This window comes from Equus asinus, chromosome 2 (assembly GCF_041296235.1).
Source record: "Equus asinus isolate D_3611 breed Donkey chromosome 2, EquAss-T2T_v2, whole genome shotgun sequence".
NCBI classification, from domain to species: domain Eukaryota; kingdom Metazoa; phylum Chordata; class Mammalia; order Perissodactyla; family Equidae; genus Equus; species Equus asinus.
The window spans coordinates 58,144,397-58,171,897 of NC_091791.1; the positions used below are offsets into that span (position 1 = coordinate 58,144,397).

General features: G+C 44.7%; 1 protein-coding gene across 1 annotated transcript in view; it reads left to right on the forward strand.

The window, feature by feature from the left end:
• Positions 1-13,412: 13,412 nt before the first annotated feature.
• HKDC1 (hexokinase domain containing 1) overlaps positions 13,413-27,501 on the forward strand; it is a 47,974-nt gene continuing 33,885 nt past the window's right edge. The window contains exons 1-4 of the mRNA XM_014862800.3: positions 13,413-13,700; positions 18,751-18,913; positions 25,441-25,589; positions 25,687-25,806. Coding sequence (XP_014718286.3) covers positions 13,638-13,700; positions 18,751-18,913; positions 25,441-25,589; positions 25,687-25,806 — 495 coding nt within the window. The 5' untranslated portion in view covers positions 13,413-13,637. The remainder of the gene's footprint in view (positions 13,701-18,750; positions 18,914-25,440; positions 25,590-25,686; positions 25,807-27,501) is intronic.

Genomic DNA, 27,501 nt, shown 5'->3' on the forward strand with positions numbered 1-27,501 from the left:
TTGTTTGTTAGTTCACTGCTAGATCTGCAGTGCTTGGAATATAGTAGAAGCACATTCAGTCTTTGTGAAATGAATGGATGTAATTTCAGAGATAAATGCTAGAAAGAAGTAGAATAAGGGAAGAAAGTGGCAAGTGGTAGTGGTGGGCTATTTTAGATGGAGTAGGTGGTCTTCCCATATCCGAAAGCCAGTCTGATAGGCTTTGGAGCTGGACAGACCTGGGTTCAGCTCCCATCACTTCTAGCTCAGTGACCTTACCCTCTCTGGGGCTTGGTCTCTGCATCTGAAGGAGATGGACAGTGATGCCCACCTCGAGTTGTTCCGGAGGTTAAATGTGATGAGATGCTGTTTAGCACAGGGCCTGGTATACAGGAAGTGTTTTAGGAATGAACCTGAAGCTTTGGGTTCATTCTGGGCTGTAAATTGAGCTCTTAGGTCATTCTAAGAACTGAACTAATTTCTTGAGCAACTGCTAAATTGAGGCTGACTTCAGACTAGGGATTAAGCCTGATTTGGTTGAAAGTGGGTAAGGGAACAGTCCAGTTTGCCAAGCTAGTCATCTCTCTCTGGCTTTTTCTTCAGTAGTTCAAAGTTCAGATGATATCAGATGGCAATCTTTATTCTTTTAACCTTTGCCTTCATGGAAATAAAGGCTGAACAGGTGGCACTAACTATATTTCTCCCTGGCTTGTGAGTAAACAGTAATGAAATGCCTGGAAGGGCATATTTCTTCTAATATTCTACATTTGAGCAACTTCAGCTTCAAGACTTTGCTTTTGCCTGTGACTTACACCATAGCAGACGTAGTCCATTCTTGCCCAGATGATCTCAAGAAATACCCATGAACTGAACTGGATAATGGATTTGGTCTCCTTGTATTTAAGTGATGAAGTACATCACTGAGAGCGTTGTTAATTCTCCCACTTTCTCGAGTTTGAGGACCAGAGTTAGTATGTCGAAGATAAGACAAACTTAGGCAAGTTAAATGTTAGTGAAGCCTCAGACAAAAGGAGTTGGTGTGGGCGTGCGGTAAGGGAAGCGCTGCTTGAACATTGAGCTAAAGAGTGTTTATAAATATTGGTAGATAGTTCACCCCTTCCCCTTTCTCTTCTGAGAGGGAGAGCTCTGTGGTCAGGCAGAAGAGACTAAAGAAAGATGAAGCCAGTTGAAACAAAAAAGGAAAAATATTTGGAGGGCTCTGAATGATTCTCGGCAGTGTGTTTAAAATCGTCACCATGAAAACGGCCGGATCTTCCTTTTCTGCGACAAGTTTGACGTGTCACATCTTCCTTTGTGGGCTTCTTGGCCAGCTTAGTTCCAGACGTACATTTCACTAAGGTCATGTTCTCAGCCTTTCTAAAACACAACTCTTTTTTTTTTTCATGCAGTTTTCTAACAGCTTTTGAAGTACGTACCTGAAAGCCCTCCTTGGATTATTGTGGACTCAGCTGAGTATCAACATGGGGAATGGACTGAGGCGTAGACGCTGACCTCAGGTCCATCAGTACAGATCTGGGTAACTTAATAAATAAAATGTGGTTAGTACATAACTGGATAACGATAATAACCATAACCAATGACTGGTAATGCTTCCGCACATTGTATTCGTGAATGAGTGTAAATCTGCAAAATGGAATTGGATCTTTTGAAAAATGTCTTACTGTGAATCACAAACATACAAAACTATCATCACAAATCACCAGTCTGTTGGAGCTCAGAACTGGGAGTCTGTAATTAGGATACAGTCATTCTATGTGTGTCCAACTCAAAACAAACCTATTAGGATAGAATGGAAAGCTGTGGTTTGCTAAGAGAGAAGCAAATGGATAAACGAATCAGGCCATTTCCCTTCTCTATTTCAAAGCTATAAAATATATAAACGAGCAGAGATCACAATGTTTATAAACGTGCTTCTAAGCTATCTCTTATCCGAAAGCCTGTTGCTTAACACAGTGGGACAATTCCACTCAGAGATGATAAACAATAGTTGTCTTTATGGGCAAAAAATGCTAGAGAAAAAAAGGAACGTCGTAGGATTGGGCTTTGAAGGCAATTTAAGAAGCTGCTTTGGGTAAATTTGGCTGGAGGAGGTGATTCTGCAGTTGGTCCTTTAAGGCTACACTCATCTGCCTACAGCTTTGCTACGTGTTTCCTGTCCACTCCATGCCCTTGAAAAGCCCCTGCTGCTTATGGAAGCTTGGGAAAGGCTTGTAACCCCCGAGACTACTTTGAACCACTGTTTGACACACCTGTAAAGTGCAGTGAAATTGATAATCCCCTACTCGAAAACCTTTTTTTTCAAGTGCTTGTAATCAGATCAAGATCATATATATATATTTAAATTCTTAAGTAATTTGTAATGTTCACAAATTGACTTATTCTCTTAACAGCTACATTTTCGTTTTCTTATGTTTATAACTCATTGTTATCCTTTTAAAACTGATAAATAGATGGATGTTGATCACATTCTATCTATAAAATTCCCTCTGCATATAAGAATTTAAAGTTATACATTATATCAGTTCAAAACAAAGCTCATTTGGAAATATGAACTTTCCCCTAAACCACACTTCTGCACATTAACTTATTTTAATCTATGTACATAAGCCAAATAAGTTTAAGCCCTTTTTTAAAACTTAATTTTTGTCACAGGAATATTTTTTGTCAAAGCTTAAAAACCAGACAAGCACTTTCAACTCTGTTATCTATTTCTTCTGGTATTTACCTCATTGACTCTATATGATATGTATCTTCTATTTCCTGAGTCATTTTAAAACGTTACCTACTGATTTCCTGTTATATCAGATGAGGATTTAGCTTTCTTTTTCTTAAATCACTTCTTTTCTCCACTTCTCTTTTGATAAAGGTATTATTCCTTTGTTGTTGTTGTTAAATCAGTATTTAGAAGTTATACTCATGACTTTTGTACTACTTTTTAGGCAATTTCTCCAATTTTATCTTCTATTGAAATTTAAATTTTCTCTGTCATAGTCTTTGTTTCTTTTTCTTTCTTTTTTTGCTGAGGAAAATTTGCCCTATGCTAACATCTATTGCCAATCGTGCTCTTTTTGCATGTGAGCCACTGCCACAGCATGGCCACTGATGAGTGGTGCAGGTCCTCACCTGGGAACCCAAACCAGGCCGCCAAAGTGGAGCACACCAAACTTAACCACTAGGCCACTGGGACTGGCCCATGGTTTTTGTTTCATAGAGCTCTTTATTATTATTTGATAGTTCTTTTTTATTTTGGAAATAAGAGGAGTAACAATAAACAATGTAATTTCTACATCTAAGAAGAGATTCAGATACACATTTGGAGAGAAAGGGAGTCACAGAATTCGAAAGGATGAAGAGCGGTTTGAGGGCATTGAGGGAGAAAGAAGGTAACAATTTTGTTGCTGCTTCTGAGAGTGGTGGCATTCTCATAGCTGCCCGTCCCCAGTTTCTAGAAAGTAGCTTATTTTAGCGCTGGGCTGTTCTTGGAGGCTTTCAGCCATTACAAGAGAAGAGTCTCCACCTTGAGATGATGGAAGAAAAACCTCTGCGACTTAGTCTGCTAAATTCTGCAGTGATTTCGTTTCATCACCAGCTGGTCCATATACCGTGACTTTTTACTCAGTTATAGGTACACATTTCTATAAATGATTTCCAGCTGAATTATCAATTCTGCCTCTTGTTAATTTTTAGTAATAGTAGGACTCAAGTGTTTTTACTTATTCTTTTAACTCTAAATCTTACCCTATCTTGATACTTTTTATCTTATCTTGCTTGTTTTCCCAGGCTAATGCTCTTCTTTTCTTAGAACTGAATGCACCATATCTTGTCTTGTTATAGCAGAGCTTACAATGTATGCATATATCTATTATCCTTATTTCATTTACAGACAACTCTAGTGTAGTGTTTCTCAGAGGTCATTCTCTTATTAGCTGAAATTAAACTGCTCAAAGCTAATTAAGAACGCTGTAAAATGTAACCAGAGAATATAAATGTTTAATACTATCAAAATAAAAAATACTGGAAAATGTGTCAGAGAGTACACCTTTAAATCATTCCCAGAAAGTTTTATTAGGAAGTTCTCTATAGATTCATATAAGCTTTTTATCAGTTATGGCTTTTCCTAATTAGCCTGAAATTAAATTTCTGTTTTTTGAGTTTAAACCTCTTGCTAGGAAAAAATTACTGAATTTTTTTTGTGTCTTATGGTTCCTCCCCCACAGCCCGCAGTTCTCTTTTTAGTTATCATCTTGTTCTTGTTTCATGGATGCAATATCTTGTTTCCCTAAAGATATTGTAATTTTTAAGTTTTCTTCTGTTTCCTATGTTCTTTTTTTTTCTTGTTTGGTTTAATTTCTGCCTTTACCATGGGAAACTTTTCTTGAGTGTCTGGTAATCTTTGGCTGTGTTTGTATTTAAAAGTGAGGAATTAAGCTAATGGGAAGCTCTGTTTGCATGTGTAGGGCTTATCGACGTTTGGGTTTTGATGTAGATTGAATCATAAGCTGGCTTTTTTTAAAATTGAGAAATAATTGTGTAAGTTTAAGGTGTACAATGTGTTGGTTTGGTGCATTTATATATTGTAATATGATTACTGCAGCAGCATTACCTAGCACCTTTATCATGTCACATTTTTATCGTTTCTTTTCTGTGTTGAGAACAGTTAAGATTTAGTCTCTTAGTGGGGCCAGCCCTGTGGCATAGTGGTTAAGTTTGGTGCACTTTGCTTTGGTGGCCCAGGTTCACCAGGTTGGGTCCTGGGTGTGGATCTACACCATGACTCGTCAGCCATGCTGTGGCGGCAACCCACATATAAAGTGGAGGAAGATTGGTATGGATGTTAGCTCAGGGCTAGTCTTCCTCAGGAAAAAAAAAGAAAAAGAAAAAGATTTTAGTCTCTTAGTAACTTTGAAGTTTACAGTACAGAACTGTTTACTGTAATCATTATGTTGTGCCTTAGATCTCCAGAACTTATTTATCTTCTAGTTATAAGTTGTATCCTTAAACAACGTCTCCTCAATTCCCTCACCCCCTAACTCCTGGTAACCACCATTCTACTCTCTGTTTTTAGAAGCTGTTTTTTCAGATTCCCCATGTAAGTGATATCATACAATATTTGTCCTTCTCAGTCTGACTTATCTCGGTTAGGATAATGCCTTCAACGTCCATCCATGTTGTCGAAAATGGCAGGATTTCCTTCTTTCTCATGGCTGAATAATATTCTGTCGTGTATATATACCACATCTTTATCCATTCATCCCTTGACGGACACTTGGGTTGTTTCCATATCTTGGCTATTGTGAATAATGCTGCTATGAACACAGGTGTGCAGATATCCCTTTGAGATACTGATTTCAGTTCCTTCAGATAGATACCCAGGAGTCGGATTACTGGATCATGTGGGAGTTCAATATGTAGTTTTTTGAAGAACCACCATACTGTTTTCCATAATGGGTGTATCAATTTATGTTCCTACAAACAGAGTGTAAGGGTTCCTTTTTCTCTACATCCTCGCCACTATTTGTTATCTCTTGTCTTTTTGATAAAAGCCATCTTAACAGATGTGAGGTAATATCTCATTGTGGTTTTGATTTGCGTTTCCCTGATGATTAGTGATGTTGAGCACCATTTCATATACCTGTTGGCATTTCTAAATCTTCTTTGGAAAAATGTCTCTTCAGGTCCTTTGCCTATTTTTTAATTGGATTATTTTCTTTTTTGCTATTGAGTTGTATGAGTTCTTTATATGTTTTGGATATTAATGCCTTATCAGATATGTGGTTTGTGAATATTTTTTCTCCTTCTGTAGGTTGTCTTTTCAATTTATTGATTGTTTCCTTTGCTGTGCAGAAGCTCTTTAGTTTAATGTAGTCCCACTTGTTTATTTTAGTTTTTGTTGCCTGTGCTTTTGATGCCTTATCCATGAAATCATTGCCTAGACCAGTGTCAGATCTTTTTCCCTAAGAGTTTTATGGTTTTAGGTCTTACATTTAAATCTTTGATCCATTTTGAGTTAATTTTTGTGAGTGGTGTGAGATAGGGGTCCAGTTTCATTCTTTTGCATGTGGATATCCAGATTTTACAATGAAGAAGCTGTCCTTTCTCCATTGTGTATTCTTGGCACCCTTATCAAAAGTTAGTTGACTATACCTGTGGGGGTTTATGTTTGGACCCTCTATTCGATTCCACTGATCTATGTGCCTGTTTTTATCCAGTACCATACTGATTTGATTACTATAACTTTGTAATATAGCTTAAAATCGGGTATTGTGATGCCTCTAGCTTTGTTCTTCTTTCTCAGGATTGCTTTGGCTACTTGAGGTATAAACTGGCTTTTTTAGTACATTCCCCAAATATCAGCATCTGTAGAGTTTTTTTAAAATAAACTTTAAAAATATTTAGAGTACTTTTAGAGTTACAGAAAAGTTGCAAAGATAGTATAAAGAGTTCTCATGTACCCCACACCAGTTCCCACTATTGTAAAATTTCACGTTAGTGTGGTGTATTTGTTGTAATTAATGAACCAAGATTGGTACATTATTATTAACTAAAGTCCACAGGTTATTTAAATTTCCTTAGTTTTTAGCCTAACGTCCTTCTGCTGTTCCAGGATCCCATCCAGGGTTCTTCATTACATTTACTTGTCATGTCTCCTTGAGTTTCTCCTCTGGGCTATGACAGTTTCTCAGACTTACCTTGCTTTTGATGACCTTGATAGCTTTGAGGAGGACTAGTCACATTATTCTATAGAATATCCCTCAATCGGGATTTTTCTTGATGTTTTTCTTAGGATTAGGCTGTAGTTATGGGTTTTGGGGAGGAAGACCATAGAGGTAAAGTGCTGTCCTCATCACATCATATATAAGATACAGTAGTGCGTCACTTAACTACATTCTGAGAAATGTGTCGTTAGATGATTTTGTCATTGTGCAAACATCATGGAGTGTACTTATACAAACCTAGGTCGTATAGCCTACTACACACTAGGCTGTATGGTACTAATCTTATGGGACCTTCATCATATATGCAGTTAGTCATTGACTGAAATGTTGTTATGTGGCACATGATTGTACATACCATCAACATGGCCTACCTGTTGATGTCAACCTTGATCATCTGATTGAGGTAGTGTTTGTCAGTTTTTTCCACTGTAAAGTTACTCCTTCCCCTGCCTTTCCATACTGTACTCTTTGGGAAGAGGTCACTAGGCACCACCCACACCTTAGGAGTGGGGGGTTATGCTCCACCTTCTTGAGAGGGGAGTATATACATAAATTACTTGGAATTCTTCTACATAAGAGATTTGCCTTGGAGCCGGCCTGGTGGCACAGTGGTTAAGTGCACACGTTCTGCTTTGGCAGCCCGGGGTTTGCCGCTTTGGATCCCAGGTGCGGACATGGCACCGCTTGTCAAGCCATGCTGGGTAGGTGTCCCACATATAAAGTAGAGAAAGATGGGCATGGATGTTAGCTCAGGGCCAGTCTTCCTCAGCAAAAAGAGGAGGATTGGCAATAGTTAGCTCAGGGCTAATCTTCCTCAAAAAAAAAAAAAGATTTGCCTTTTCCTCCCCTATTTATTTATTTATACCAGTTTGGATTAATGGATATTTATACTTTGGGTTATAATCCAATAATACTTTATCTTGTTGCTCAAATTGTTCTAGCTTTGGTTATTGTGAGCTGTTTCACTTGGCTCCAGTGTCCCCTTGACATATCCCCATCATTTTGGTGCTTGCTTTGTTTTTTTTTTTAAGCATTTCCTTATTTTCTGGTGCTACAAGATGCTCCAGGCTCTTCTTGTATATACCCTGCCCCAGCTATAGAATCAGACATTTCAGGGCCGGCCCCATGGCAGAGTGGTTAAGTTTGTGTGCTTCTCTTCGGCGGCCCAGGGTTCACCGGTTCAGATCCTGGGTGCGGACATGGCACCACTCATCAAGCTGTATTGAGGCGGCATCCCACGTAGCAGAGCCAGAAGAACCTACAACTAAAATATACAACTATGTACTGGGGGCCTTTGGGGAGAAGAAGAAGAAAAAAGATGTTACCTCAGCTGCCAATCTTAGGGGAAAAAAAGAATCAGACATTTCTCTGAGCAGCCCTGACTCCTTTCTTTTTGGAGGAGGTATTAGAATGCAAGATCTGGGTACTGGGTGTGCTAGTTGCTACTGGGTATCATTGCTTCTGGGGTCTCTCAGCTGACAAAGCGAGGAAATACATGAATGTACTAACCCAAGTACATGCACATATCTACAAATCTTTCTATATACATATATGTATATATCCATCTATATCTATGTTAAACTAATAGTGAGTTTATACTGATGTCCTCAACTCTAATCCGGTAACATGCGTCATTCTAATCCCCCTCACCCATGCTTGACTGTAACCTCTCACTCCAACAGTGAGAAACCTCCCTCCTGCCATCCACCCTCCATTTACTTAATTGTCCAATTCCAGTATCCATGTGTAGTGATTTCAGAATTGTTAAGCCGAACTCCTATGGGAAACAGCATTATCAGCCAGAGTACAGTGCTATGTATAGTTCCTTTTGCCTTTAGTCTTGCTGACTCCATTCATTTCCAAAGTTACTTAGGTTAGCATCTTTTCTCCCCATCCCCTTCAGTGAAGGTATTTCATACATTTGTAATACAGTTAGATTCTTTTGTTAGTCTGTATTACATCTCTGATCTAAATATTTTCTTAAATTCACATACATTAAATTTATTCTTTGTACTCTAAAGTTCTGGGGGTTTTGACAAATGTGTTATGTCACGTATTCACTGTTACAGCATCATACGACATAGTTGCACTGCCCTAAAAACTCCCCTGTGCTTCACTTATTCAAACTTCCTCTCCGAATTCCTGGCAACTGCTGATCTATTTGCTGTGTCTATGGTTTCGCCTTTTCCAGATCTGTAGCTGTTAAAATTTTTCTCTCAGATCATTTAGTTCTACCAGAGGAAAAACTGGATCCCCCCCAATCTCTCCTGCCCCCCACCCACCGCCCCCTGTGAGGGAGGAAGGGGATGTTTAGAGATAGATGTCTGCTGCTGGAAACCAGACAGAAAACAGTGGTTTGGGGTCTCATTGTTTGGTTTGGGGATTTCACTTGGTGGCTTTGTTTTCAGTCTTGTGCCTCACTTCCGCTTCTCATGGTGCCTGATGGTCCCCAGTCTAGAGGCTGTTGAGCTCAGTCTCTCAGAGAATAAACTCCTAGTCTCCTGTAGGGGAGGGAGTTGGGTGGCCATTCATTGCTCTGGGTGGAGGGGCACACCTGGGGCCTAACTGCTTTCTAATATAGACTTTTAGCCCATCTCTTGTTTGCGTCTCTATGTCTTGCCTCCTGCTTTTCTGAGGTATCCAGGCCTCCAATTTCTGATTATTTCTAGTGTCACAAATACCATCGCTCAATTCTCAGCAGAATCCCTCTGCTGGCCCTTAAGGTTTTGTTTCCTCTGCTCAGCTATTACTTCTCTGTCAGCTTTTTGTCTTCCAAAATTATATTAAGATCTCTTATCAATCACTACTTCATTTCTCCTTGTTCTTGTGGGTTTATGCCATGTTTAACCAGAAGTGTGACTTGTGTTTAGAAGTTGGCAGTTTTATGCAACTGAGATTGTAATTACTCTGAAAAATGTTAAAAGCCATAGGAATTTCATTTTCTTGTATCACTAGTCTCTCGGTATGTATTTTGCAAATACGGCTCTTAGTGTACAATGATGTAAAAAACAATTGTGTGCAATTGATTTTTTCATGAGCACTCACTGTCTTCTCTTGTGTTAGGAATAAATCTATAAAAAATGATCAGTCGCGTTCTTTGGAAACTTGCTGAGGTTAACATTTCTGCTTCACTTGTAGTTGCTCCCATGGAGACACCATAGTAACTGTCACTATTGGCAGGGCTTGGAAGTTTCTACATTGACTCTCTTTTCTAGAAGTTTGCTCTCTCACACACTCTGTTTCTTATTCTTTTGCAGCAAGTGGAATACCACAGGTTAGATTGATTTATATAAGGAACAACTTAACTTTGGACTTATCATTAACAAGAACCTGGGACAAAATTCAAGATCTGTTTTCTTTAGGAATAGGAATAGACTTATTTATAAAATTCCTAACTGTTCCTATAATTCCAGTAAATGGAACTATACCTTCTAATGGTTTGTGGTTATGTTCTGGTGAATGTGCTGAAAGGGCTGCACGCATTTTTCTTTTCCTAAGGGATCAAATGGGATGAGATGAAATAGCAGTTTTAAGAAGGGGTCCCTAGCCAGGTGAAGGCTTAGATTGAAGAGATGCTTTTAGTGTGCCCGCTATGGGCCACATGCCTTCCCTTATGTCATTTACTTTCATTCTCATAGTGACCACTGAGGCAGCTGTGAACCCACTACAGATATGAACTTGGAGCCTTCGCCTTCAGTGAGGGCAGAGCCAGAGTGGGAACCCAGGACCTGTGTGCTTCCCAGTGTGCTATCTGGGGCTTTGGGCTGGTTTTCCCAGCTTAAGTCCCATGTTTTCCCTGTGCTTTGCTTCCAGACCAGTGAAAGCCAGTGTAGCACAGTGGTTAAGCCTGGACTCTGAAGCCATGCTGCCGGCATTCAAATATCTATTCCACCATGTGCAGTTGGGCTCTGTGCCTCAGTTTCTCCATCTGCAAAATGGAGAGAATGACAGTTACTGTGGGAATTAATATTGTAAAACACCTAGTTAACCATATGCAAGTGTTTACTAAATAAACAGGTAAATTCTATTGGACTTCTAGTCCTCCTCTGTGCTCAGTAGTTAAAAGAAAGCAGATATTATCCTTAGGCCTTGCCATAAGGGAGAGCTTTTCAGAAACAAAGATGTGTACAGAGGTGAGAGAGTTTCCCTTCTTAACTTCTTCCCTTCCTTTCCTACCGATTTGGGCCACTTGGGTAGAACACTTTCACTAAAATGTCACTTAGCAGTGCCAACCCTCAAATGGGTGTTCTTAAGCAAAATCTAAGTGCTTATAAAACTTAGACCCAGATGTCCTTGAATAGCTATGTAGAGCTTTAATACGGGTGAAAAATTCCAAAGGTTAGACTGGGATAATCAGATGAGTAATAGTAAAATAATCGAATTATTTTGTCTTTATATAGTAAAGGGGCTGAGCTAGATGACTCCAAATGCATGTGACTTTTATAATCATTAAGCTTCTTGGTTTGATCCACTAACTCAGACCTGGAACGCAGATGCCTATGTGCTTAGATAAAAATGGAATCATGTAATAGATGAAAATCCTCTGGTGTCATTTCCTCATTAAAATTTCCAAAGGCTGCCTATCTGGTGATAGAAGCAAACGCGAGATTGCAGAGATCTTTGGTTATGACTTTGTGTCTTTTTGTCCACTGGTCATTATAACCTCTGTATCCCTATGTTGAATAAATTAATGGTGGTGCCATCCTGCACTGCAGAGGTTACTTTTTATTTATTTTTATTGTTTTTTAAAGATTTTATTTTTCCTTTTTCTCCCAAAGCCCCCCAGTACATAGTTGTGTATTTTTAGTTGTGGGTCCCTCTAGTTGTGGCATGTGGGTTACTGTCTCAGCATGGCCTGATGAGCAGTACCATGTCCACGCCCAGGATTCGAACTGGTGAAACCCTGGGCCACTGAAGCAGAGCACGTGAACTTAACCACTCGGCCACGGGGCCAGCACCCAGAGGTTACTTTTTAAATGGAGGAATTAAGACGATTACCATTATCACTTGTGGGCAGGTGACTGGCCCCATGATTTCATCCTCAACCAGTGCAGACTTAGGCATAGCATGCCTATTACAGAATACCAACAATTCCATCTGGTTTGGGGAACTGAATAGTTTCAACAACTGAAGGTTAACCTTTGCTTGGATGATAGACAAAGTAAAGGAGCTGAAAGGCAGGGCACAGTGTGAAGGGTAAACAGACTGAAAAGGATAAGGTTTCTCAATATGGGAGATGGTTTTATATCAGTCTAGAAGAGTGATCTACAAGAAGAATATCTGGAGTAATTTTGATCAAGTAGTGCAGGCTTCAGCTAGACTTCCAATGGCTCATCTACGGGATGGATGGGTAAAGAGCACTATTGGAGAACCAGTGGCTTCTGAAGAGGCAGCTGTTGAATGTTCTCTCACCAGGCAATTGTTTGGTAATTGTTTTGATTAATGAGATTGTGCAGTAGAAGGGCAAACAAAGCTGAGGCTGCTAAACTGACGAGGAAAACACGTTTTTTCCCTTGTATTGAAGAGCATGTGCTGTGTAGAGCAAGAGACACTGGCGTGCCCAGCCAACCTTCATTGGCATCTGGTTGGTTGCTAATTTTAGGAAGCATTTGATTAGTATTTGGCAAGTTATGGTCAGGAATTCCTTCATTTGCCTTTTTCCCCCACTGGGAAGACCCTTTTGAAGTGATATCTCTGTATTTGGTTTTCCAAGAAGTTAGACTTCTTGATAATAACCCAATAGAATGCTGCTGCTATTAATAGTTATCAAGTGGGTATTTATCACATGGAGAAATAAGGGAGTCAGTATAATATATTGGTTAAGGGCTGAGCCCTGGAATCAAACTCCTGGGTTTGATTCCTCATTGTATCATTTACAAGCTTTGTGATTTTGAAAAAGTCACTTAACCTTTCTAGGCCTCAGTTCTCATCTAAAAAATGGGAATAGTGCTCCATCTATGCTCCATCTATATTAGCTGCTGTTGTTAACACCGTTGTTGTTGTTGATTTCCTTAGCTGACCAATGACTGTGGGAAGAGTGCAAGGTCTGTGGTACCAGCACATTGGCCCCTTCCTGGGACCTTCTCACATCAAGTATGTTGAGTGAGATAAATGAGTAAACCAAATACCTTAGTGGCGTGAGACATTTGCCATCTGTAACTTCAATTTTTCTCCTCAGCAGCAGCTTCCCAGTGAGTATTGGTGACTTCAGTTCATTCTTTCTAATGCATATTTTTTTCTGGGTCACTACCTGTGAAGTCAAGGTTTTTAGCTTAACATTGTGGCTAGATAAACATTTATTGATTCTTTTCCATTACCAAGAGCTGTTAGCTAAGAGATCTGACCTGTCACAAATGGAGGAATTTGTTCCGACGTTCTTGAAATCTCCCTGACCAGGACAAAGTTTAGTCTTAAGACAGTGCCACAGAGGAGCAGGAAGTCATGGAGTTATACTGCTGGGTTGAGGAGAAAACGACGAAAGAGAAAAGCCTGAGAGTAGACATTTGCAGAGCAGCTCACCCGGTTGAAAGTTGGCATTGTTTTACACCCAACATCTCAGAAGATTTTCCTCGCCTGAGTGGGCTTGGTGGAGCACTGGCTTGAGAGTGTTGCTTAGCAACAAGATTTTGTGGCACCCACTTCTCAAAGAGTCAAGCAACCCATCAGTTCCGCCTCCCCCTCCACCAACCCTCAGCTGCCATCCCGAGCTTCCTATTAGAGAAGTGTGTGCTGGAGGGAGGGACCAGAGAGAGGGGGCGAAGTTTAATCATTGAACTAAGCAGCCTGGAAGTATTTAATCTGTAGCACCAGTTCCCCCGGAGGTCTGCCGGCTGAACTGGAAGTGGGCAGCGCCCCGGGGCCGTGGAGTAAACACCCCCCAGAAATCTCTGCCCATCTCAGGAGAAAACAAACTTGGGAAAAATGTTTGCGGTACACTTGATGGCATTTTACTTCACCAAGCTGAAGGAGGATCAGATCAAGAAGGTAAGGACTCACAATGCTGAGAGACGCCTAGTCATTCTTCGCTAACAGAACTGATGTCCTGCCTACATCCAAAAGGATTTAAGAGAGCTTATTAGAGGGGCCGGGTCCGTGGCCGAGTGGTTAAGTTGGCGTGCTCCGCTGCGGTGGCCCAGGGTTCAGATCCTGGGCGCTGACATGGCACCACTTGTCAGGCCACGTTGAGGCGGCGTCCAACATCCCACAACTAGAAGGACCTGCAACTAAGATATACAATTATGTACAGGGGTGGGGGTTGGAGAGAGAAAGCAGAAAAAAAAAAAAAGAGAGCTTATTAGAAAAGATACAGGCAGCATAGGACCAGTAAAACACTCACAGAGGGGCAAGGGGAAGTAAGTAAATCTCCCACAAGCTGGGCATTGCATATTCTCCTGAGCCTTGAATTTCACTCAGAACTTATTGGCAGATGTCAGATGGGAAGGGGATGAAGAATATTGGGCTTGAAGCTTGAAGATGACTGTGTTTGATGTAAGGGGTGTCTGGGGGGAAAGGCTACAAAGGAGAGGAGAGTCATTTTTAAGGAAATTTTGAGAACTTTTTAAGTAATTCCCATGATTCTTCTTGTGTTTGAAAAAATATAAATATGGGCACCAAGAGGGATGTGAGTTTTAATGTACAATAATTGAAATATTTGTTATTGGAAAGTGCTGTTTGCCAGTGGTATGCTATTAGTGGTGCGCATTACTTTGCCACTTTGCCCAAGAACCCTGTCTACAGAATTTATTCTAAGTGGGCTGGTTAAAAGTTGCCCAGGCTCAAGTGGGGGCTCCCGGTCTGCCATTCTAGCCACACCAGCTGCCAGCAGCAGGGCCCTGGGCACTAGCATCTCCATTTACAGATAACAGAAGTCCTCCCAGATGGCGAATTTAGCCCAGGTCACCAGGGTATTTAAGGTGACGTGAAGATTGAACCCACGTTGCTGACTGCTCCTCCAGCATTCTTTCCATTGTGCCATGATGCCTCCTGGCCTTTTAAACTGAGAGGAAGCACGGTCCCTTACTGCCTTCATGTGCTTGGTGGGATAAACTCCCACTAAATTCTGTTCATTAGAGAATTGCATTAGAGATTATAGCAAATCTTAAAATATTATAAATCAATCAGATTTAATCCAAGATTTCCACTTGTTGATTAGATTCATGGAGCCTTGTATTAGCTTCTTAATGAAGTGGGGAAATCCTAAAGAGCACTGCTTAAGAATTCACCTTCTGTCATTACCTGCTTAGTCGAGATGCAGCCTGCATGGTGTCTCCCACCCCCTAAGGGGGTGTCTTTAGAACCCTGATGCCTTTGGTTCTGCGTGTTTCATTTCCTCGGGCCCCTTTGTGGTGGTGAACCTTTCATTACACACAAGAGTTAGGCAGCACATGTTTGTCCACCAGCCCAGGTGCAGGCTCAGGAGGCGGATGTGCAGGCTCAGGAGGTGGATGTGCAGCCTCCATCGATCCGTTCCAGGTCCTTCTGGTTGGAGGGTCAGCCTACGTCAAGGCCTGGAGTTGATCCTTCCCTCTCCCTGTGGGAGGCAAGAAAGCTCGTGGGAGTGAGCCGAGCAGGGATGGGCAGGAGCACTTTGTAGCCGCCTTATGCCAGGGACCCAGCAGGCGTCTGGGATAGTCTGGAGGCTGGTTTATGGCTGCTGGAATGAGTCACAGTGCTGAGAACACCGGCTCATTCACTCCTCCACGTGGTGGAAGCACACCTGCTCAAAAGGCACAGGCTCTTTCTCTTTCTGGATCAGATAGCCAGGCCCCTTCTTAGTTCCTGGCTTCCTGACTCTAGAGTTGTGAAGATCCTGGGCCGTGCTTGACTGCGGGGTGACTATTCAGACCCTGGAACAATTTTTTAAAATCTTCCTATACTGTGGCCAGTCCAGTGGCACAGTGGTTAAGTTTGCACGTTCCGCTTCGGTGGCCCTGGGTTCGCCGGTTGGGATCCCGGGTGTGGACCTGTGCACTACTTGTCAGACCATGCTGTGGTAGGCATCCCACATAAGTAGGGGAAGGTGGGCATGGATGTTAGCTCAGCACCAGTCTTCCTCAGCAAAAAGAGGAGGATTGATGGCAGATGTTAGCTCAGGGCTGATCTTCCTCAAAAAAAAAAAAAGATTAAAATCTTCCTATACCAACATTAAAACAAAAACAAAACTAAATGGAAGGAAAGGAAGGAAAAAAATAAACTGAGAAACCACTCTGACAGCTTCTCTTCCAATTCAATATATTGACATTATTTAACCTATTGATGACATTGGCCTGGGCCTGGTCACTGACCTGCAGATTGTTCACTCATAAGAGGAGGACTGTTAGGTTTTCAGTATGTACTTTTTACAGTTTACTAAGTAAGTCAACATTACGAAAAGTGGCAATGTTACCTTTAATCCCACCCCCTCACAAACATTTACGTTCGTGATGTGGAAGCCCTTGTAGCCTTTTACATGGTGTATGTTTTTACAGTTATGTTGTACATACGATTCTGAATCTTGTGTCCTTCACTTACAGTTATATTGTAACTACTTGTGTACATTTCTCCAGTTCTTCATAATTACCATTTAATAGCCTCCCAATATTCAATCAAGTTGGATATGCCATAATTTAACCTTTTCCCCCTTGTTGGACATTCGGCTACTTTCAAAAAGATTTTTTAACAATTAAAATATAGCTATGATAAACATTATGTATTTAGTGTTCTCCCTCTTTGGGATTATTTCCTAAAGATAGATTACCAGAAGTGGAACCACTGGGTCAAAGGGCTGAGACTTTTATGACTCTCGACTCATAATATAGGACCTTTGGTCTAAGTGATCTCTGCTGTCCCTGCCAGCCCGCACTTCTGTAATTCAGTAGCTCTGAGCTTACGTTCTTGAATGGACTCTTCCTACGTTAAACGTGCTGCTCTCGTTGGTTATTTGTTTAGAAGATAGCCACATTCTGGTTTGTGAGTCACTCCAAAAGTGGGGCTTGGTTTTCTGCAGCTCATGCACCCTCCCTCAGTGCCTACAACATGGGTGCCTGATTACACAGGCCCCAAATCACATGTTTGGATTTAAAATATAGCTTTTTTGTCCCAACATATGTTTCATTCTTCTCTTCTAGCTACTACTGTACCAGGTGTTGTGGAAGATTGAAAGAAAAACAAGCAGCCGTGCTAAGTTGACATCCTTTCTGTCATAACTCTAACTTATTCCAACAGCAGCAGCGGCAACCCAAAGTCCTGAATCACTCTGCTAACCTGCAGCTGCCGAACGACCCCAATGGGGCCTCAAACTGTTACTTACATAGAAGGGATGGCGCTAAGGGGATGCCTCTCTATACTCTGGGGACGAGCGAAAGTGGGCAATAGGTTCACGTACACTGTGGAGGGGCCTTGGGATGATAAAGGGGCAGGTTTGGTTCCCGTGTGGTGCATCTCACCCTTCCCCAAGCCCCAATTACTTGAGTCACGTCCCTTCCGTCGGTTTTCTCCGTGTATGTGTGTGTGTGTGCGTGTAGCTGTGCCAACCAATTAGTCATAAACGGACTCAGGGTGAACAGGAAGGCCTAATGAAGCATGACCTGCTTCCGTCCTATCTTCTCAAATATGCTGAAAGCTCAATTGTCCTTTTTTGATAATGGCTCTCTGATGGTTTTCTGGCCCCCGAGTCCCTGGAGCCATTTCGCTGACTCTATATTGGCCCCATTTTGAGCTGGGATGCCTGCCCTCTAGGCCGGGCTAATGACTGGGTGCCTGTCCTATGATGAATGTCATGTGACCCCTGCGCTTGTGATGGAATTTGCCTGTGGGGGCTCGTGGGTCCCACCCTGAGCTGTGAACCAAAACCAGGCTATGGGGTGAGGAGTATGGAGACCGCGTTGTAGACCCAGTGCTGTCACTTAACCATGGCACTCCCAGTGCTGCTTAAGGGCTCTGAGCTGTGGCTTCCTCATCTCTCAACTAGGGACAAGAATTTCGGCCTTTCCTGGCTGCCGCAAAGGGAGGTCATGGAGATTAGACAAGGTGACATACACAAAAGCACTTTGTAGACTGCAACACAGTCTATGTTCTTAGCCTTAGATAAAAGCGTGGGAGAGCACTTCCTCCAGGAGTGTGCTGGGATCGAGGCTCCCTGTGACCTGGATGAGTAGAGAGGCCACTCAGTATATAAAGAAGGGGTGGCAAATACTGGGCAAATACTGTCCCTCTTCTTGCCTCATCGATAATCCATCCCAGTGAGCCCTGGGAATCCAGGCTGCCACCACCAGCTGATTAACATTAGCATGGGGGAGGAAGTTTTTCTGCCATTCCTGATGTGACATATTACCTTCAAGTGAACTGAGCACAGCCATAGTAATTTTTGTAACTTCCTTCCACTGGGGCAGTAGTACTTTGCCCCGATTTCCCGGCTACCTGAGTGGCATCCACTCATATCCCATAGCAATTTGAACTGGCTTTAAAAATTAAACTTTATCTTAATTAGAACAACTTCAGTTAAAAACAAAATGGAGATTTAAAGGACTAGATTTTAGAGATTGCAGTTGGAAACTGAATTTGGTTCTGAGCTTCCTGGCAGCCAATAAACAGAGTGAAACATGTTTGGATATTTATTGTCATCACTGGACACAAGAAAGCTTCTATGTTGGGGAATTTAAGGTTCAAGCCATAGCTAGTCTTTTCCAGCAGAGAGACAATGGAACAATGGTGAGGGCCCTGAACTGGGAATTAGAAACCCTGGATCCTTCTTCGTTATTGTCCCTCCACTGTCCCATAAAAAAAAAAAAAAATGCAGGAATCACTTTTTCCTCAAAGTTTGCCCTTCAGAGGAATAATCCCCACCTCCTCAGCCTTCCCTTTCAGTCCGTTCTTCTAACTCTCCATCTCCTCCCGGCTTGATAAGGAGGCAGGCAAGGAGCCTTTGGGAGCTCACATCAAGAAGCTGACCCCAAAGTCAGGAATCCAGCTTGTGATGGGAATGGGAATTCATAGAATTGACTGGAGGGCAAGCACCCCCTGCAGCCATCCCTGGTCACCCTGGTGTCTGTTTCAGGTGGACAGATTCCTGTATCACATGCGGCTCTCCGATGAGACCCTTTTGGACATCATGGCTCGGTTCCAGGCTGAAATGCAGAAGGGGCTGGGGAAGGACACCAACCCCACAGCCTCAGTGAAGATGCTGCCCACCTTTGTCAGGGCCATTCCAGATGGCTCAGGTGAGTGGGGCTGGGGCTGCCAGGGACCCTGATCCCCTGGTTTTTTCTTGGCTGATGGGTACCTAAATTTTTCTCCTGTACCCTGGCTTCTCTCTCCAGCTCTTTCTCCACATTCCCCCTCCCACTCTCTCTGACTTTCTATGCTTCAATTGTACTGAACGCCAGAAGTTTTAAACCAAAGTTCCACAGACAAATGCACCTTGCTTTCTCTCTGCTTGCCTTGGCTTCACGGATTCTGTTCCCTCTCCTGCTGGAGCAGCCCAATGTTCTTCCTCTTGTGAACACCGACATAGCTGTTCAATCTCAGTGTAGAGATAACTGCCTGCATCTGGGAAGCATCCCCATGCTGGGTTAGGTGCTTGTCAGAATGCCTATCATCCTGCTTTTGGAGAGTCTCCCCACTGGAACGATCTCCATGAGGGCAAGGTCTGTGTCTTCTTCACCACAGTGTTCTGAGCACCTAGCATAGTGCCTGATGCACACTAGACCCGGAAATATTTATTAAATGAATAATAAACGGCATTTTACTCCTAGGTATCTCGATTCTAGCCTATAGATAGTAAACAATAGAAGGAAGCATGATGTAGTGGAAATAATATTAAATGATAATTCAACAAACCTGGGTTCTAGGACCTGGTCTATCATTCCTCAATGACCTTTGGCAAAATGTTGAGCCTTAGTTTCTCCGTCTGTAAAATGAGGGAGTTGGCCTACGTATTAGCTTTCTATAGCTGCTGTAACAGGTTACCACAAACTTAGCAGCTTAAAACAACAGATTTATTCTCTCGCAGCTCTGGAGCTCAGAAGTCTGAAATGGGCCTCTGCTTCCTTGCCTCTTCCAGCATCTAGAGGCCACCTGTGCTCCTTGGCGCATGCCCCTTTCCCTCTCCAAGCCAGCCGTGTAGCATCTTCAAATCTCTGACCCTTCCGCCTCGCTCTTCCACATTTAAAGACCCTGTGATTATGTTAGGTCCACCCAGATAGTCCAGGGTAATCTCCCAAGCTCAAGGTCAATCAATTAGCAGTTTTGATTCCATCTGCAACCTTAATTCCTCCTTGCTGTGTAACCTAACGTATTCACAGGATCCATGGATTTGCATGTGGACGTCTTTAGGGGCCCAGTATTTTGCTTACCACAGCCTACAGAGCTCTAGAGGGAATCTGTGAAGTTCCATCCAACTCCTCTGTTCTCGGCCTCTGGGCAAAGCCGTAGGAGTTCTTCAAAGCCAGTTCTTTTCCAGGTACCTTCTATGGCCGTGGGGTGCTAGGGGCTCACTGCTTCATGCAATCCCCATAAGAACCCTGCGGTGTAACTGTTATCCCTGACTCAGGTGATGAGACCGAGGTTTCCCCAATATCAGAGTCCCAGTGCTCCGACCAAGCTCCAGCAGGGCTTTGGGGCTCTTGAAGGAGCAGGGACTGAAGTTCAGGATGCTCTCAGGGGCCTTTGATTGTATTAGCCAGGTTCTGGGCTCCCTGGGACAATGCCCGGGTCAAAGTAGCTTAACTCTGCTGTTCGGGAGGCCCCTGGGAAACTGGGATGGGAAAGGCCTGTTCCCTTGCTGGTGTGCGGGTGCATAGGGTGGCCAGTGTACCACCCTGGGGTAACATGAGGTTTGGGGAGAGACAGTCCTGCTTCGGAATCTTGCCTGGTTCCTGACACCACTCTGTGAGAGTACTGAGGGGACTGTGGTCCTTGACAGGTCATTCAGGGCTATTCTGAGGAAGCCTCTGAGTCATGGGGTGTGTGTGTGGGAGGAGGGCACCAGGGCAAAGTCCTCCCGGCTTCCTGTGCTGCGGCTCCTCCTGCAGAGGTGCTTTCCCCAGAAGCAGGGGAAAGTGGCCTTTGATGGTCTGGAGTTGCTGGGCCGCATGTGCCTTCCTGGGCGTGGCAGCTTCAGGAGGGTTTGGAAGTGAAGCTGACCGAGTTTTAGAACTCCCTTCTCCTCAGGCCAGGAGACCCCGCCTCCTTCCTCCCTGTCTCCTCGGAGCCCCCCATCTCACCCTAGATCTCACTGGTGGCCCTGTTGCAGTGAGGTCCCTTGCCCACAGTCCCTGTGGAGCCAGGTGGTCTTGGCAAGTCCCAGGAGCACTGCACTCCTGTCCTCCTCAGTAAAAGGGGCTGTGGCCAGTTTGTCCCACCAACTTGCAGGGTTGTTAGGATCAGATGAGGCCATGTGGAAGGAGTGCTTTAAAATCTCCAAAATGTCCCAAGTGCTCTGGAGCTCCTGTGAGCTGGTGGTGTAATGTCATGATTACTAACGAACAAAACCAAAGAAAACTCTCCTAAGCCCTTGGGGTCTTCATTGCAGAAATGTATGCAGTTTCCAGAGAAACCCTTCTGAGTTCACCTGCTGTCTGTAGTTTCCCCTCCTTTCGTCTGAACCTACCTGAGAGGGGACCTGTTGGAGCCTTAGTTACCTCTGGTCTTTCAGGCAGGGAGCTGTGATGGACTGCCCTTACAAAGTGCCTGAAAAGTCGTGATGTCACTTGTGCCTTCTCCTCTAGTTTCAGGGAAGGCGGACAGGAAGTGCCATCACGAGATTGTGAAGGTGACTGTGATTCTGTAGGCCTCACCCCGGCTGCCTCTCTGCTTGGCCTCTGCCTCCAGACAGGCAGCCTCCTAGGCCTCCTGGAGGGTGAGCCCTGAGGTAGTGGGCTGACGGGCCCAGGGGTCTGTGCTAGGACAGGGTCCCGTACTTGCCTGAGAAAGACTCACCTGGGGCAACTCCTAATCATGTGGTTTCCCAGTCCTCTCCCCTTGGAGATTCTGAATCGCCAGGATTCTCCACATTCCGTCACCATGCGCCTCTGGGAGCTGCTGCACTAGGGAATCGGGGGCGGCCGAGGCACAGCCCTGGCAGGGGCCTAGGAGAAGGAGGCTCGGCGCCCGAGGCAAGCTGGAACCACTGAGCCGGGGAGGCAGGATCACCCACGGGGCAGCTGACTCTCACGGCCACCTCACCCTCTTGGGAGATCATTCTCTTTATTGCTGTAAAGACCCTGAAGGCCCCACTGCTGCTGTTGCTCTCTTCTTCTGGGTGGCTCCTCCCTCACCCCGGGGTTCAATAAGTCATTTTTCTGGGGTCAGAGTCACAGAAGGGAGCATGTCACGTGGTTCCCATGAAATAGTGTCTTGGGTCAGTGGTGGAGCGAGGTGATTGATTGCACAGTGATAATGGCGCTTGTGGCCAGAGGAAGGAATGAGTCTGTGCAGACGCTACGCCCGGTCTTGAATATCACCTCCAATCTGGATTGTAGCACAGTACCTCTTTTGTTAACACCCTCCATTCCGTCCTGGTTGGTGCCAAAGGTGGTTTCCCAAAATCTTCATCAGATCTTGGCACTCCCTTGCTTAAAATCTTTCTGTGGCTCCCCCTCACCTGTTGGATAAAGCCCAGCTCCTTGGGGTGGGGCAACTTTTCCAAATCTTTGCTAATTTAACCCGAGACTACCTGCCAGCCTCATTTCTGTGTCAGCCTCCCTGTTTTCTCAAAAGCGCAGGCCCCTGTTTGCGCTCATTCTTTGCTCCTGGTTTCCTCTCCCTGGGACCCCAGTTCTCCCCCGTCTGGCTGCCTGACTCCCTTTCATCCTTCAGCTCTCAGCTCTGTATCACCTCCTCTGGCATGTTGACTCCTGCTCTGATTTAGATGCCTCTCCCTGTGCTGCCCACGATCAGGGCACTTGTCCTACTGTATGGAAATGGCTCATGCACTTGCCGGTATTTCCGATTTCCGTACCTAGTGCCTGGCACGTTACTTTGCATGGAGTCGGTAGTCAATAAATGTTAATGGATTGTGCGATCTACTCTACTTCCTATGCAGTAAAACGTCTGTGAAAGCATCTCTTGCTTGGTACATGATGAGTGCTTAATCAAAGTTGCACAGGATTGGCTCCCCAGATTCCCTCCGCAAATAATAAACAGTTCTGTCAGGTTCCTTTCAGGACTGATCTGGAGAGATAAGAATCCCACTTTCCAGATTTCGCCACAAAAACAAAAGATGGAGCTGGCTGGGTCAGTTAATGAGATTCTAAGCCTTCGCTTCTTTGACTGTGGTCCACAGACCTGCAAGAGCACCTGGGAGCTCGTTCAGAAATGCAAAATCTCAGGCCCCACTTCCACTGAATCACAGTCTGCATGTTAACAAAATTCTTGGGAGGTTCACACACACGTTAAGGTTTGAAGAGTGCTGCTCTATGCCAATTGCCAGTCAGAGGGCCTGCCTCCAGCTCTTTGATCACCAGGAACAGAGAAACCTAGTCAGGCCAGGTCATGCAGCTTTTGTTGTACGAGGACACATAGACCAAGAAGGGACACACGCAGGATCTCATGGGAATCCATGGACAGGAACTGTGGTACATTCAAGCCTCTAGGGAAGTGGGACTCGAGAGGTTTCTTCCCTGTGGTTTCAGCCTACATACACGTGGCCACCTTGGCTATCCAGCTGACCTCTGGTTTTGGGGACGCTTCCATTTCATTTTTTCCTTTTTTTTTTTGAGGAAGATTATCCCTAAGCTAACATCCACTGCCAATCCTCTTTTTTTTGCTGAGGAAGACTGGCCCTGAGTTAACATCCATGCCCGTCTTCCTCTACATTATATGTGGAACACCTGCCACACCATGGCTTGATAAATGGTGTGTAGGTCCATGCCTGGGATCCGAAGCAGTGAACCCTGGGCTGCCAAAGCAGAATGTGTGAACTTAACTGCTATACCACTGGGCCAGCCCCCTATTTCAGTTTTTGCTACCTACTAGCAACTTCCCACTATGGTCTGTTTTTTGGGGGTTTTATTGGTGAAGAAGATTGGCCCTGAGCTAACATCTGTGGTCATCTTCCTCTATTTTGTATGTGGGTTGCTGCCACAGTGTGGCTGCTGATGAGTGGTATAGGTCTGTGCCTGGAATCTGAAGCTGTGAACGTGGGCTGCTGAAGCGGAACATACCAAACTCAACCACCAGGCCACGGGACTGGCCCCCTCTTTTTTTTTTTAAGAGTTACTAGATTTTTGAGGCTTGCCCAGTGGCATAGCGGTTAAATTCATGTGCTCCACTTCAGCAGCCCAGGGTTCGAAGGTTCGGATCCCCTGCATGGACCTACTGCTCATCAAGCCATGCTGTGGCAGTGACCCACATACAAAATAGAGGGAGATTGGCACAGATGATAGGTCAATGACAATCTTCCTCAAACAAAAAGAGGAAGATTGGCAACAGATGTGAGCTCAGGTCCAATCTTCCTCACCAAAAAAAACCCCAAAAAGAGTGAGTTAGTAGATTTTTAAAATTTTATTTATTTATTTATTTAGCAGGGAAAGATTGGCCCTGAGCTCACATCTGTTGCCAGTCTGCCTCGTTTTTTTTCTCCCCAAAGCCCCGGTACACAGTTGTGTATCCTAGTTGTAAGTCCTTCTAGTTCTTCTGTGAGCCACCACCACAGCATGGCTACTGACAGACGGGTGGTGTGGTTCCACTACTGGGAAGCGAACTTGGGCCACGGAAGCAGTGAATGCCGAACTTTAACTACTAGGCCATCAGGGCTGGCACTTTCCATTAGGTTTTATTTCACATTTTGCAAGGAGTGAATCTGAATGGCCAGCTGGCGCCTTAGATCCACACAGCTGTGTCTAGGGTCACATGATACAAAACAAGGCCACCTGGGGACCTGGATTTGTGGGCGTGAAGTTTCACTTATTTGTGCCTTGGGCACATATCATGAAGTGTGCCTGGTACATGCAGCCACTTTTTAGGCCCAGAAAATTCTGTACAAAGGCTTATTGGCTCAAGGGTATGAGTTCCCCTTCCATATCTGTGGCTGACACGGAAGGTGCTAACTGGGGTTCTGGGCAGGAATTCTGGCTGGATCCTGAGTAGAAGTCATCAGGGTGGGCTGCTTGACCCCAACACATGTGTCATTTCCACCTTTCTATTAATAGCATCTATCTTGCCCTGGGCTGGGTTGTGTTCCATTTTTCTCCTTTTGGAGTGACTCTGGCCCAAAATATTAAGCATCCAAGGCCCAGTAAGAGTCCTCATTTGGTCCCTTCCTCCTGGGAGCATTTTCCCTCTGGCTGTGAGACTGAGGCTTGATGGGGCTGGTTTCTCTTCCCTGCACTTTCCCTGCCTTTTTCTCTGCACCTTATCCGCACCTCCCCAGCTTGGAGCATCAGCTCTCTTCCTGGTTGGGGCATGCTAGAATAGGCTCCACCCTCTGGGCCATTTCTAACACCACCTGCCTGAAATGGGTTCACATTTCCTTCTCCAAATGAACACCTTTGTTCCCTGCAGCATGGTCCAGTGGGCAGGGCTCAGGCTGTGGAGTCAGGCAGATGGGTCCCACCCCAGCTTGGCCCCTTCCTGGGGGGGCTCGGGTCAATGCTGCACTGCTGGAGTCTCAGCCAGTGGGCATCATGATACCTAGCTCATGTGCTGGTTTTGAAACTTACTGATACTATGTGTCCAGCTTCTAATGCAAAGCTTGCTGTATAGCGGACCCTCAAGAAATGATAACTTTTTGTTTGTTTTTTAATAGAAAATGGGGAGTTTCTTTCCCTGGATCTTGGAGGATCCAAGTTTCGAGTCTTGAAGGTGCAAGTCTCTGAAGAGGGGAAACGAAACGTCCAGATGGAAAGTCAGTTCTACCCAACACCCAATGAAATTATCCGAGGGAATGGCATCGAGGTACTGGGGAAGGGGCCCTCCGAACTGGGGGAGGCCGGCATCCGGTCTGTGAGCGGCCACACCTCAGCCTGTGTCCTGTGCTTTCTCTCCTCTGCAGCTGTTTGAGTACGTAGCTGACTGTCTGGCAGACTTCATGAACACCAAAGGATTGAAGCATAAGAGGTTGCCCCTCGGCCTAACCTTTTCTTTTCCCTGCAGGCAGACTAAACTGGAAGAGGTAAGGGCCATGTGGAAGGAAGAAGCTGTGTAGGACCAGGGTTGGGGGCTGGAGAGTGTGGGCGTGTGCAGGAGTCAGGCTGGGTACAGGAGGGGTCAACAGGAGTTTTCTTGTTTTCTTTTTCCTTTTTCTTTTGTAAACGATGAGATGGAAATGTGAGACAGAGAACTTGTTAAGGCAGCTGTGGCTGCCTTCATCTTACGCTTACCATGCTCATAGCACAGGGGAACGGCGATGGTTTTCACCCCTCAGCTCAGTGGTTCTCAGACCTTCGTGTGCGTTGGAATTTCCGTCAGGGCTTGTTAAATACAGATTGCTGGGCGCCACCCAGGAGTTCCTTAATCAGTGGGGCCTTAGCTTTGCATTCATAACAGGTTCCAAGTGATGAGGATGCTGCTGGTCCGGGGACCACACTTAGAAAGACTGACAGCTGACTAGAGTAAGAGCAGGACGGCTCGGGGAATCTTGCCTCTACTGTGAGCCCGTAGGAGGAGGATTGAGGTGGAGTCATTGGGGTGACGAGGTTCTTGAGCAGACGCTGCACCTGGGATGTGCAGTCTCAGTTGTGTCACTAGCCCCCGGGGGTCTCAGGTAATTCATCTTTGCCTGCTTCCTTTTTTCAATTTGTTACTAGGGAGGAGTCAAACCTGATCTTATGTACATCTGTGAAAATAAATATGGGGTCATATAAAAGGATAATGACCTTCCTGGGGCCAGCAGGTTACGGTCAAGAGTCAGGTCTTCCTGGGCCACGCCCCTCCGGGGTGGTGGCCTGTGATCTCCCACTGCACACACTGTCATTCTGCCAGCTGCCATTCCTGGAGCACCGTGATATCTCGGGCTGCCTTGGGATGTGTTTGGTGTTGTTTTGAGCTGCATACTGGTGTGGGATAGTGGAAAGGGAACGGGTGTGCAGGCCCGTAGACCTGGCTTTGAATCACGCCTCAGAACAAGTTGTGTGTCCTGAGCAAGTTACCTAACTTCTTGAGGCCCTTGTTGTCTCATCTGTGAAACAGGGACAGTAATACCTACTTGCTGGGCTGGGGTGAAGCTTAGACAAAATGTCTGTACTGTGCCCAGCACTGGGCCCGGGGCATCAATGGCAGCTGAGGAGTACGATGGCTGTCCCTGTGGCTTGTCTCTTCATGCTGTTGTGCCTTGTCCCCCAATTCAACAGCTGTTTCTGGAGAGCAGGCACTATTGTATGTCATCTTCCTATCTGCCCCCAGGGGTGCTAGCGCATGTCTTATGTTTGATAGGGGCCCCATCACTATCTGACGCCTGAAAGGCACAGTCACCCACTTGACCCTGCTGAATGGGAATTTGCCATCATCTATCCACACAGGGAATGGACTGACGTTTACTTTGTCATTATTTTATAAAGAAACGATTGGAAAAAATAGTATAAAGAAAGATTCAGAGCACGTTAGAAGAGGCCAGGCAGACCTTTGCTCTGAAGTCTCACCGTCTTTGCTGGCTGGAGGAGCAGAGGCCCCGGGGGGCACAGAGGAAGGGCAGGAAGAGTTGGGAATCGGGCATTGAGACTGGATTCGCCAAATAAACACCTCTTATTCGAGCTCAGGAACAGAGACCCCAGGAAGAAAGAAGAAAATTCTCAAGCTCTGTGAGAGTTAATTTGACTTTGAGAACCAAACTTGCATATTTTTTTGATAACTCAAGGGTGAATGTATGGTT